Source organism: Danio aesculapii, chromosome 21, assembly GCF_903798145.1.
Source record: "Danio aesculapii chromosome 21, fDanAes4.1, whole genome shotgun sequence".
NCBI lineage: Eukaryota > Metazoa > Chordata > Actinopteri > Cypriniformes > Danionidae > Danio > Danio aesculapii.
The window spans coordinates 20727835-20741682 of NC_079455.1; the positions used below are offsets into that span (position 1 = coordinate 20727835).

General features: G+C 35.6%; 1 protein-coding gene across 2 annotated transcripts in view; it reads right to left on the minus strand.

Moving 5' to 3' along the window:
• Nucleotides 1–13848, minus strand: part of dixdc1b (DIX domain containing 1b) — a 44830-nt gene that overhangs the window by 25399 nt on the left and 5583 nt on the right. Inside the window, exons 2-5 of one of the 2 annotated variants that reach the window (XM_056446287.1) lie at nucleotides 11945–12071; nucleotides 11401–11526; nucleotides 11066–11315; nucleotides 8032–8151 (exon numbers count right to left, since the gene is read on the minus strand). In XM_056446287.1, the coding sequence (XP_056302262.1) occupies nucleotides 8032–8151; nucleotides 11066–11315; nucleotides 11401–11526; nucleotides 11945–12071 (623 nt within the window). Of the gene's footprint in view, nucleotides 1–8031; nucleotides 8152–11065; nucleotides 11316–11400; nucleotides 11527–11944; nucleotides 12075–13848 lie in introns of both variants that reach the window. The other variant, XM_056446286.1, reaches the window with a different exon arrangement.

Sequence of the window (13848 nt, forward strand, 5' to 3'; positions counted from 1 at the left end):
TCAATCCAGAGGCACATTAAAATGTCTGATTGAGTGAATAATTGTGTTGCATGTCAGTGACAGATGTCAAAGACACAAAATTAGATCTTAAAGCACAGCACAGGTGGCACTGACATACAGAGCATTGAAAACTTTGAATGTGAGCTACAGTGGAAAAGAGTCTCTAAAGCAGTGACAGCTGTCATTCACGGCCACATATAACAATAATACAAGTGTATTCAACCTTCAATGAAGGCCAAGCCACTGTACTGATGGCTACATTTAGATATTCCAACTCACTTGCTGTATCTGCATATTATGTCTTTGCTTGTATCGTGTGATGTCTTTTGTGCAATTGACCTTTCTCAATGCATTCTAATCGTCAGTGGTTTACAGTATGTACCCCATGCCGCTGCCAATTCTCATTCAATTACATGACTTGTGGTACTTTTTGTGATCAGTCATTGCTGTCAATAGTTTTTTTTTTACATTTGAAATGGTCATTAATCATAACCCCTGTTTGTTACTGATGAATACTGATCCATAGTAGCTAATCTTTATATAATGACTAGTGTACTAGGTTGTTTTAACCAGGGTTAAAAGAAAGATGATAAAGGAGTAAAGTCAAGTGTGAAAAAGCTAAATGTTCATCAGTGTCATCAAAGAGTTATCAATCTATATCAATTCAAATCATCTTCGATAAACAAGTAGAGTATTTGGGTGTTTAAAGGGATAGTACACCCAAAAATAAAGATTTAATAATAAATTACTCTGCCTCAAGTGGTTATAAACCTTTTTGAGTATCTGTTTTCTGTTCCGCACAAAAGAAGATATTTTAAAGAATGTTGTAAACTAGTAATATTGACATCCATAGATAGAAAAACAACTATTATGGAAGTCAGTGTTTACCTAACATTTCTTACATTCCTCAAAATCTCTGTTGTGTATAACAGAAGAAAGTCAAACAGGTGTGTGACAAGTAAATGATGACAGAATTTTCACTTTGAGTGAACTCATTCATTTTCTTTTTGACATAGTCCCTTTATTAATCCGGGGTCGCCACAGCAGAATGAACCACCAACTTATTCAGCATGTGTTTTACGCAGCGGATACCCTTCCAGCCATAACCTAGCACTGGGAAACACCCACACATTTAGTTTAATTAATTCACCTATAGCGCATGTCTCTGGGCTGTGGGGGAAACTGGAGCACCCGGAGCAAAAACACACGAACACGGGGAGAACATGCAAACTCCACATAGAAATCAACTGATCCAGCCGTGACTTGAACCAGCTACCCACTGAGCCACCGTGTCACCCTTTTTTGAGTGAACTATCCCTTTTAAGTACTTGCAAAAGTGTTGTCAAAGAACTATCAGCGGTTCAAGTGCTTACTGTAGAGAAAACTTTGACCAATAGCTAAAATTCTGTCTTCGTTTACTCAATCCGATGTTATGCCTAACCTGCACGACTTTCTTCTGCTGACCACTTAAGAAGATATTTTGAAGAATGCTGGTAACCTAGCCATGTTTGTTGTACGGTCAAAAGTTTATAACATAAATAGTAACATATTCTTCTCAAAATATCTTAATTTTCCACAGAGAGAAGAAAACTTGTAAACCCACAAGGGAATATTAATGACACAATTGTTATTTTTGGGTGAATTCTTGCTTTAAAACATTCCAACGATGTAACGATCAAGTCTTACCATTTAATTTGCTTGGCTCCCATTTTGGCACTAGAGTTTTCAGCCTTCTTCACAACATTTACTCATCCAGAGCACATCGGAAAGTTTAGACATCGGCATTGTTCTTACAGACAACTTCTGAGTCCTGCTTCAGCACACAACGTCTACAGTGTCACCACTCGTCTGCTCCGCTAACTAGCTCCTCATTATCAGCACGCATGCAACTGACAGCAGATCCCATCTGTGAGTTCAAAGCCTCTTCAGATGAACCCGCTGTTGTCCAAATGGAAATCCTGTTTTCAATCCGTCCACAGTGACAGGAGAGAGCGGCACTGCTCTGTCACCAAGGCAGCTGCATCCTGCACACTCCTCTCCTTCTCTCTCTGGCTGCGAGTTCAGCTAATTATTCCTCTTCTCAGTTCAGCCTGTTCCTAGACGACCCCTTTACTCCTCAAAGCTCTCAATGGCTGAGATTCATTCCCGTTCTAGCTCCTGTTTTCTGTGTGAGGATTTCAGACTTGGTCCGGCCTTCCTCTGTTTACCCTCCCCCTATACAGCCCTCCCTCTGTTTCGTCTTCTCTCTGCCCTGCCTCTCTCCCCATCTGTTAGGATCAGGATTTTGACAGAGGGGGTGCTGCTGTAAGGACTGTGGCTCGTAGAGGAGCACAGATCTGCTCAGGACAGTTTTCTACAGGACAGGACGCACTTCACATTGGATTTAAGTGTAAAAAACAATAAAACTGCTGTAATCAAGTGGTATTAGCTAACGAATTAAACACTTGGGTTCACTTTTTCTTTTAAGTCTCATGTTCACAAAGCTGCATTCATCAAAATATAAAGTGAAAACATGAATAAGAAATGTCATTTACATTTAAAAATGACAGGTTACTGATTTAATTTCCATTTATTCTCGTGATGGAAAAGCTAAATTTTCAGGGTAGTTCACAATTGTAGTTTGGTTCTCTTGGTTGATTTGATCCAGACCATATATTAATTCTGGTTTACTTAGCCTTCAGACAGTTTAACACACTTTTATGATACTGAACGTATCGAACAATGATGCGTGCTGGGTTAAAAGCACTCTTTGTATGTGCATACATGTGATTTATCAGTTGAGAACTCGTGAACAGCCTATAAAATGATGAAAGAACAAAAAACAGTTGCAGGAATTTCTCTGTCACATGCAAGACTTGTTTCTAATGCCTGTTTTGAACTGTAATGGGCAATATTGCAAAATTGGGGAGAAAAAAACTAGGTATACATTGCATTTTAATCAAACTAAATAGTGTTGAAAGGACACAAAACAGAAATGATAAAGACTCTGGAGTCACACGATCCTCCAAAAATCTTCTAATATCTTAAATTTGTTCAAAGACATTATTATTTATATTCAATTTTCAAAAGCTGAGCAGCAGTTGTGCTCCTTTATATTTTTTCACAATTTGATTGACGTTTTTATAAGTTATTTGAGGATTGTTGGAAGACAGTAGCCATTGAATTCTATATTATGATAAAACAATATATATATAGTTGAAGTCAGAATTGTTGGCCCTATTAAGTTATTAGCCTAATTTCTGTTTAATGGAGAGAAGATTTTTTTTCCAACACATTTCTAAACATAATAGTTTTAATAACTTATTTCTAATAACTGATTTATTTAATATTTGCCATGATGACAGTAAATAATATTTGACTGGATATTTTTCAAGACACTTCTATACAGCTTAAAGTGACATTTAAAGGTTTAACTAGGTTAATTAGGTTAACTAGGCATGTTAGGGTAATTAGGCAAGTTATTGTATAATGATGGTTTGTTCTGTAGACTATCGAAAAAATATATAGCTTGAAGAGGCTAATAATGTTGACCTTAAAATGGATTTAAAAAAAATTCAAAACTGCTTTTATTCTAGCTGAAATAAAACAAATAAGACTTTCTCCAGAAGAAAAAAAAATATTATCAGACATACTGTGTAAAATTCCTTGCTCTGTTAAACATTATTTGGGAAATATAAAAAATAATAATAATAATTTAAAGGGGGGACTAATAATTCTGACTTCAACTGTATATGGAAGTCAATGTATACTGGTTTCCAAACTTTTACTAAATGTTTTCTTTTCTGTTTAACCTAAATGACAACAGAACTTTCTTTTTTGTGTAAACTTCCCCTTTAATGTCTTCCCTAAAGATGTTATCTATAGCTGTGTCTCATTTCAGGGGCTGCATCCTCCGAAGGATGCAGACTTCAAAGGTGAGTTCTTCGAAGTCCACACAGGCTGAAACGAGTGTTTTGAAATGAGACGATCTAGCCTACAGAGGATGGATCTCGTCACCAGGCAACTGTAATAGCTGCTGTTAATAAGCGCTGATAAAATTTGTAATGACTTTTTTTCAAAGTGATTTTAAAACTTATTTTAAGTGATTTGAAGGCAAAACAAGGTTACAAAAGCTGGAAATATATTTCCTTTGTTCCATAACTGTCTATAAAATCACTCTTTAGTAGAACATGTCATACTCTTTTAGTTTTTTTTAACATGTGTTTAGATATCCAAGTAAAATAAACCTAATTCATACATTTAAACCGGAGTTTTCTTTTAAAAACGTCCCGCGTTATCAGCGCGAAATAAATTTTGGGATGTGTGCCACGAAGAATTCACCAGTTGTGTCCTTCATTACCTGGGAAACGAAGGACGCATTTTGAGGCTGCGTTTGAAGAAGCCTTCAATTTTCTTTAAAATGAGACGGCCTTCGTCACGGCGCATAACGCAGCATCTTTTGTAGGATGCAGCCTCTGAAATGAGACACAGCTTTTACCAAAAATGAGCATTTTCCCCAGCCTCCTATGTTTATATTCTGTTATTTCACTTTAAAGTCACACACACACACACACACACACACGCACGCACGCACGCACGCACGCACGCACGCACGCACGCACGCACACACACACACACACACACACACACACAATAACTTCGGCCAATTTAGTTTAATCAATACACCTGTAGCGCATGTGTTTGGACTGTGGAGGAAACCGGAGTACCCAGAGGAAACCTATGCCAACATGGTAAGAACATGCAAACTCCACACATAAATGCCAACTGGCCCAGGCAGGACTCGAACCAGTGACCTTCTTGCTGTGAGGCGACACTGCTAACCACTAAGCCACCATGTCACCCATTTTTAAGTCTGACCAAATTTAAGAAGCACTAGTTTTTATCATGACCCAAATGTACCCTTATTACCACTGTGAACCAGCCAACAAAGTTTTGAGCTGTTCAGATCTGTCATAACATGTCTAATGAAGTGCCACTCAACTTCAGTCCAACTCACTGGCCTGACAATGTTCAACAATGGTTCCTCACATAACACTCTGTTATTTAAAGGCATTTAAAGACATCTGCAAAGAACTTACTGACTAAGCAAACAAACGATGCTCTGTTGGATAATCAGGTACTGAATCAGATCCTCCAGCTAATTGTCCCAAATAAAGGCCAGTCACACATTTTGCGGTTTTCAGCAGCAGTGCATGATGATGCCTTTGAGAAAGCCGGCGGGCAGCAACATCCCCGGCTTCACAAAACAGGCAGTGAGAAAATCCTTGTGACAGCCTCATCCATTCCGTCTATGTGCTCTCCTCCCATTAAGGCAGGGAGAATGAGGAGCAGGGCTTGAGATGTTTTTTTATGGATATTATAACTAAGAGATAAGGTGCAAAACCAATGACTTTGTGAAATGTGAAACTGATTGGTTCCAAGAAGTGTTTTGTAAAACTGAAGCAAATGATTCTCAGCTGATATTATGCTCAGTTTAAAAGTTTATGAGCACCTAATTGTCTATTTATTTCTATTTGGTTTCAAATATTGATTTTTATATTGATATTTTATATTTAAATATTTCAAATATTGATTGATTTCTTGACCTTTTTTACAGAAATATTACAAAACTGTTTTATGTTAAAATTTCCATCTTTGATTCCAACCCCATATATTCTTTTTCTTAAAAGAACCTTCGGTCCAACTATTCAATATTTGAAAGAAGCTGTAAAAAAGTGAAAATGCTTGTCTAATTAACTGACATCATGAAATGATTACGTTTATAATTGCGTTAAAACCATTTTCAATAAATAAATGTAAATATTATACATAAATGTTTATGCATAAATATTTCTTTATTAAATTGTAGCTTTTTTCATTTTATAGTCGCACTTTACAATAGGTTTTCATTTGTTTATGTAAGTTAATGTAACTACTACCACTAAATAATAATAACAACACTTGTACAGCATGTTCTAAACATTGTTCAACATTTTGTAATGTATTATAAAAACCTAAATTCATGCTCCTTAACATCATAACAATGAACAACTTAAAAAAAATTATAAATACAGTAATACATTTATTGTTATTAGTTTGTTCATGTTAATAGGTTGTTTTCACATGACATCATTGATGATGAGCAAAATTCAGATGGAGGGCAGTAAGTGATTCTTCTACATAGGAATCGCTATCAGAACATCAATATATTACTGTTTTATGTTGTTTATAATGGTTTAAATTAGCCAAAATAAGAAATACAGAATATATTTTATAGACTTCCAATAGTTTTTGCTCATAAAGGGGGGAAAGTTCAAGAAACTGGCTAAAAAAACTGAAGAAAAGGCGGCATGTAATAAACATTTTTTCAATACATCCATGTGTACAAACTTTTTTGAACGCGATAAATTGTTTGACATCCCCAATAAAGATTATATACAGGTCTAGCTATGTGTATAAATTTGTTAATGTGTTATATAAAAATCAGATGCACACCACCACACTTATACAAAATTCAGGAGAATATAAATAACGTACCCTGCCAAGTATCGCTGTAATGAAATATCCATCTTGCGTTACAATAATCCAAGTCTTTACTGGTGTTTCGGCTAAATAAACAACCATAATGTAAACATCGAGATGTGCAGCAGCAGCGAATGTTTGTTGATGGTAAGTTCATTCCCCCTTACAAAAATAAATAAACAATAATGTAGACTATTTTGTGATGTCTGGAAGATATCCGCATGAGGAAAAAACATTATAGTAATTTATAATAAACATGTTTTTGAACCACAAAGTAAAGTGTATAATGTGTACAAATCTTTGTTAATGAATGCTACAGAATATTGTAGTATAGTAAACTGATAAACTGTTGTAAATAACGTTTGTGTGTAAACTGTGGTGCATTGTGATGGTGTATAATTACAGCAAAGAAAACTCAAAACTATTGGTTAACTTGTTTATTACTACAGTTGTGTCGTACCACAGCAACAATATAATTAATACGACAGTTTAATTCAAGTAATTAACTATAGTATGCTTCCATACACTATTTATATTTCATTTTTATGTAGCGTAATAGCTTGTATAGTATACCGCCTCAATGACAGGCATATATATCTTAGTTAAGTAGAAAACTCGGCCCTCTTCATGATATAAGGAAGGATCACGCCCAACATATGTGATTATTTTCTATTTATAATTTTCTATTTGAAATATGTTATGGATTGCAAATATATGGACTTTCCTCTATGTCTCCCATTCCTGCCCCCATCTGAATTTCGTGCGTTACCAGAAAAACGTGATTGAAAACAACCTATAAATACATTACCTAAAGTTAACAGTGACCCTTTAGTTTAGGTCACAATTCACTTTATTAACAAACTATATATTAACACTACTAGCTTAATAAACCTCTAACTAGCTGTTTATTAATGGGTAGTATGGTAGAAGTTGGTTCAGGTTTTTGGTTGGATTAGGAAGGCAGAATAAGATCAAACTTTATAGCTACTAATCAACAGTTAATATCCTAATAATAGGTAGGTAATAAGCCAGTAGTTAATAGCATAAATTGTGACCTAAAATGTTACCAAATTACCTAATACAAACGAAATTGTTACCAATTTCACTTTATTCTAGTTAAACTTTAAACACTGAATACAATCTGCATGATTACTCCTTTAAGGTATAACAGTTTTATTTTCTATTTACCACTATTGTTGCTTAAAAAAGTACATTCTACTGTTAATAGTCAAAATGTCTTTGAATTTGTCATAAAGATGTTTGAGTATCTTCATGTACATCATATGAGAATTTATATTTGTCAAATGAAATAAAATGCTGGTAAAGCGGCTCTCAAATGAGCTGTCAAAATTAAGCTTCATGTTATGCATATTATATTTTAAAGTGAATAATAATGTGATTTTGCTTACATTTACTGCATTGTAGAAATCACTTCTATATGTTAACAGTTTTAACACATAAAAGTGATTTGTTTTAACATATTAAACGGATCGGTATAATCAGTTTAAAGAATTATCCAGACTAGCTTACCCAGAGGATTTTGCTCCTGTCTCCTCTTCAAATGAGCCTCTCTGTCCCTCATACTGCTGAACCAGAGCTCGAACACTCCAACAGGGGTTTTCACCTTCCTCATCACCAAGGCAGCTGCGACTATGAGCAAAAAAATTGATTCAAAAACAGTAAAAAAAAAACTATTTCAGAATTAAATTTTTTCACTTTTTCATGCGTACTTTAAACAGAATATCAAATATTTATGAATATTTATATTAATAACAAGTATCTGTTTTCAAACAAGGATATTAGGGCTTGTTGGCAAAGCTGACAGCAGAGCATAAGTTGAGGATGAAACACGTCTGCTGATCTGATTATCCATATGCCACCTCTGAACTGAGCTGCAATGCCAGCAGACCACAGCAAGAGGGCATCTGTTCATCTGTTTCAATTGTAAAAGGTATTTGTATGACATTTAGCAAAAAAATTGCCATTTTGAATAATACTCTGAAAACAGTCAAATGCAAAAAATGCAGAACTGAAATAATTAAATGGTAAAAGACAAATATCCTTTGTGTGTTTAATGCAATTTTAATAACCTACTGTATGTCTTTGCCATCACCATGATGATCCAGTTTAAGCATACTAATAAATGACTTTCGATTTGTATATCGTTTTCTTAAAAACAAAGAAACGAGTCCAATGCAAATGAGAAAAAAGTAATACAAAAGTAAAGTAAAGTAATGCAACTTTCCATGAAACATTACCAGGGGCGTAGCGGACATTTTAAAAGTGGGTGGGACGGCAGTATGAGATCATACATTTATATTATTATTAATCACCTGTTTCTAAATGGTCAGTCTCTAAAAGTGAGGGGGACATATCCCCCCGTCCCCCCCGGTTGCTACAACCCTGAACATTACTGTGCAATGCAGTCAGTTACTTTTTTTATGGTGTATCTCAACATTATTATAATGCATTCATTTAAAAATTATTTTCCCAACTCTGGTAGGGATACATCAATGCACTGTTTCCCAACTCTGTTCTGTTCCTGGAGGTGCACCAACAGTACATATTTTGGATGTCCACTTATCTGACCCATTAACTTCAGGTTTTGGAGTCTCTGATGAGTTGATTCAGGTGTTTGATTAGAAAGAGGTGGAAAATGTGTACTGTTGGTGTGCCTTCGGGAACAGAGTTGGGAAACACTGCCTTAACACAACAACAATGTACTAAAACCTACAGATCTCAATAAAGTCAAAATGATTCCCATTTATCACTTATCTGCTGCTAAAAATGCTGTATTAAGCATTAGGGATGCTCCGATTGATAAGCCAGAGATCAGTATCGGCCGATAATCACATTTTATGACTCGATCGGTACTCATCAATCTGGCCAATCCTATGAACTGATCACAGGTGTTTGTTCATGAGCTTACACACAGAGAAACCAGACGTGCTAGTTGGAGAGCAAAATATTGGAATGGCCTTGCATGTATTTAGACCTTTTTACATGTATAAGAACTGAAAGCTCTGTGTTTTTGACAATATTGCAAGTTCACTAAAACCTGGCTGAACAAAATAAAAACGCTAAAATATATTTTTTAACTTGAATATGTAATAATATACATTTTTGCAATATACTTACTATGTGTTTATAGGTGTGCATTTTAACGTCTAATGCATCAAATATGCGCTCCAAACTTTTTCTTGATTGAGACATGTAGAATTCTTCTTCCATCATTTGCAGTGTTTCCAAATTGCATTGTTAGTTGTTTTTCTCACCAATGTTTTTACCTGTTTTATCTATTTTCTGTAAAGTTGCTTCTGACCATGACATGTTCACTATAAATTGTTATAAGAGACGTGTTTAAGGCATTATATGTAACATCCATTATTTATTCTCTTAGGTAAGGAAAGATCTAAGTATCACAAGGTCACTATTTAAGTATCACACGTAGGGGGAAAATGTGCTTTATACATTACAAAGCTTGAAGCATAAGAATCGGTACTCCGTATCAGCCGATCACCATAACAAGGAATCGGTACTTGTTATCAGCTGCAAAAATCCTGATCGGAGCATCCCTATTAAGCATGCCAGGGCAATAGCTGGTGATGTCATGAGCAGCAAAAAAACACTCATGTTATCCCCATAGTTGTTTTTGTAGTCAAATAGTCATGCGCGCCTATAAATTGAACTCTTAAAATGTCTTGGCACAAGATCACTCGTTTTTACAAAATCATGTTATTGCAGTACACAAATATGATATCTCTATCATTTTAAAAATGTGTATGTTTTTTGGTGGTGTGTTTTGTTTTCAGGCCCCCAAAATGCCACTGTCACCGTTATTTTAATCATTTAAAATGTTTGTTTAAACATTCCCCAAATCCCTGAAAACATTTGACTCAACTGGACAATTTATTCACAGATTGGAAAAGTTTTTTTTTTTTTTTTAATGAAGGTGCCAAGAAAATGGTGCCTGTCAAGATTTTGAGCAACTTAAATTTCAGAATGTTTCTCACATAACATAAGTTGAGAGCCATAACTGATGACAAAATTTAATTTTGGGTAAACCGTTGTCATAAAACTACTGTTCATAATTCAGGTAATGGAATGTGCTTTATAGTAGCAGTTCTATTTAAATAAATAAAGGTAGGAGTGTGTGATATTTAATGTCTGTGATAATATTGTAATTGCTTTATTAACAAAGAATGAGCTGAGATTATAGAGAATGCCTGACCTTGCAAAAAAACAAAAAACATTCCATTCAAAAAATCATGACAAAGCCAATTAATGCCAAGGAATCATTTGTCAATGATGAATTCATAAAGATGAAAACTTGAGCTAAACAAATAATTTGAATGAATGGTTGTAAAATTAACTCATTAATATCATATCAATTGATTCATAACTGGATAACCACACGGAGCAAGATATTTATATTCAGAACAATTAAAAAAGATACAGAGATAACAAAATTTATCTTTATTACACAGCCCAAAGTAAAGAGTACAAAACCTTTGGGGATACAAAAGTGGGTGGACTAAAAAGTGTAGAATGAAGCTAAACATACCTCCATTCTTGCCTGAGGTGAAAGACAGAACGGCCGGGGCGAGAGGCATCCTGTCTGGCCACTGCCAGTGCTGCTGCTGCATTCTGGGCCATGGCCATTGCGGAATGAGGCCTGTGATTGGCCGACGAGCCAGTGGAACTCCTGCTTATACCAGCTCCAGCTCTGTGATTGGCTGATGCAGAGGGTTTAAAATGTGCAGCAAGAGCGAGGATGAGCCTCATGGCGGATTTGAGGTTCCCTTCCACAATGTCTTTGAGGACAGATAGAAAGAGAAGATAAAAAAATAAGCAGGACTATCAGCTTAACCGTGATTAAGAGTCTGCTTTGCAACTCACCCCTGGCAGATGTCTGTGGCATTCTGATCCGTTTGGATGACACAAACTGAAGAACCTTCTCCACATTCTGCTTCTTCTCCTGATCGTCCCGTGGCTCATAATGAATGCCATCCAGCAGCTCACCAGCTTCACAAATGAAGAAACACAACTTAGTGAATAGGATAATTATACTAGAATTCATTTATTAATTTTCCTTCGGCTTAGTCCCTTCATTCCACAGTCGAATGAACCACCAACTTATCCAACATATGTTTTACACAGTGGATGCCTTTGCAGCTGCAGGACTGTGAAACACTCAAACACTTTAACATTCACTCATACATCTACACTCATAAACTACGGGCAATTTAGCTTATTCAATTCACCTATAGCGCATGTCTTTGGAAACCCACGCCAACACGGGGAGAACATACAAACTCCACACAGAAATACCAACTGACCCAGCTGGAACTAGAACCAGCTACCTTCTTACTGCGAGGCAACAGTGGTAACCACTGAGCCACCGTGCCACCCTAGAATTTTGGTACAATAAGAACAGACTTACCCACTATCTCAATGAGGTGTGCAAGTACCACACCGTCTCTAAGATCCTGTCGTAGATCACTCACAGGATTCAGTCCTGGTCTCTTCCTCAACTGAGCATTAACCCAGGACACATACGCAGCCAGTTGCTGCTAGAAAGACAAAAAAAATAATAATTTTAGGACAAATTTGTTCTTTAGGAGCCTAACAGCAAACTAACGACCAATCCAACATGATACACTTCTTGTGCCCTTGCTGCTTCTACAGTATGTGTCCTTAAACCTGCATAGGGACAAAGTCAGAACAGATGTCTTTTTTATGCACCTTCCAAACATTTTATGCTACATCACCAACATAACAAATGATACATTTTGCACTGTTTGTTTACTTTTATTGGTTAGAAATATTCATAGAAGTGTATTTTGAACATTTTTATAACATGTTTACTTTCTCTTCTTAAACATTTCCAATGCAACATGTTAATTTATATTTACTTAAAGGGCACCTATTTTACATCTTTTTTAAGATTTAAGATAAGCCTTTTGTGTCTTCAGAATGTGTCTGTAAAGTTTCAGCTCAAAACACCCATCAGATTATTTATTATAGCTTTCAGAATATTGTAATTTTCTGCTCATAACACAATGTAGCTGTTCTTGCTGCCTGTGCCTTTAATGCTAGTTCTCCCCGCCCACCATTCCCACATGCCTGTCAGAGTGTCTCAATCTCCGTCTCGGGTGTGTCAGATAAACAGCACAGTGACAGACATGAAGGACGCAGATCATTCATTACAAACATGCACTGTTTTAAACCTGTAAAACTGATGCTTGATCACATTTGATGATGACTGATGATCACAGTGAGCTTAACAGATCGTTTAATCCCAGTTGCTTTGCGTACATCCTGTCATGTTGATATTATACGCGTCTATGGAGACATGTTAATACATGGCTATCAATCAATTCAGTGGGTGAGGAAAACTGCACTACTACGTTGTGGTGGGCCTCAAAATGTGAGGGATTTGGATCCTATTTTAACGTCAGGAAATTTCAAAAGAGACTTATTGTCTTCATATCACCCCAATATGACTTCGGACACACTATACCTACACACAGTTCTGTCCAAAGAGCTTACAAAAGATGATTTTCATCATAGGTGCCCTTTAATAGAGACAACAGAAAAAGATACCAGATTTTTTGTTATATTTTATGTTATTTCTCCTATGCTAATGGTAGCTGCATTGATTTTGTTAAAACACAGCAACAAGATTAAGATATAGTATTACCAATTTAAAATGGTTTCTCTTATGGAACCTTTCTCTGTCAATTTATTTTTTGAACTTATTAATGTCAATTTTGAAATGTCGATGCATCTGAAATCACATACTTCCCTACTATTGACCTTATTCTTCATGTATGAGCGGCCACAGCCATTGGAATCTGTTTGGCTTCAGGGATTATTCACTTCCATTGATTTTTATACATTAACAACAGTTTGTTGTACTGCTTGATGTTGCAAACTGATATTTCTTATTGTATTATTCTACTTTTTATGTGTAGTCATGAACACATTTGTTTGTAGATCCAATAGTTTGACCGTTTTGTGCCATATAATATTCCTAGTCATTACACCCATAGACAACTGAATCAGAAGTTCTAAAACAATCCCAAGAACAAGCACTTCTGCATTGTAGAATAAGGTCAATAGGTTGTGAAAAATGTAATACGTCCAAAATCAATGTATTCAAAAAATAGTACGTAAGAAGAAGTATGGACAACTTAGTTCGGCTGAGGCTCTTTACTATCCCACTTTATTATCTTGAGACCACAAAAAACGATTTACAAATGGGAGGCCATATCAAATAGAACATACTTTAATTAATAACATTTAATTAACAAAAAAAACCCTGAAATATTCAAATGCAGCATC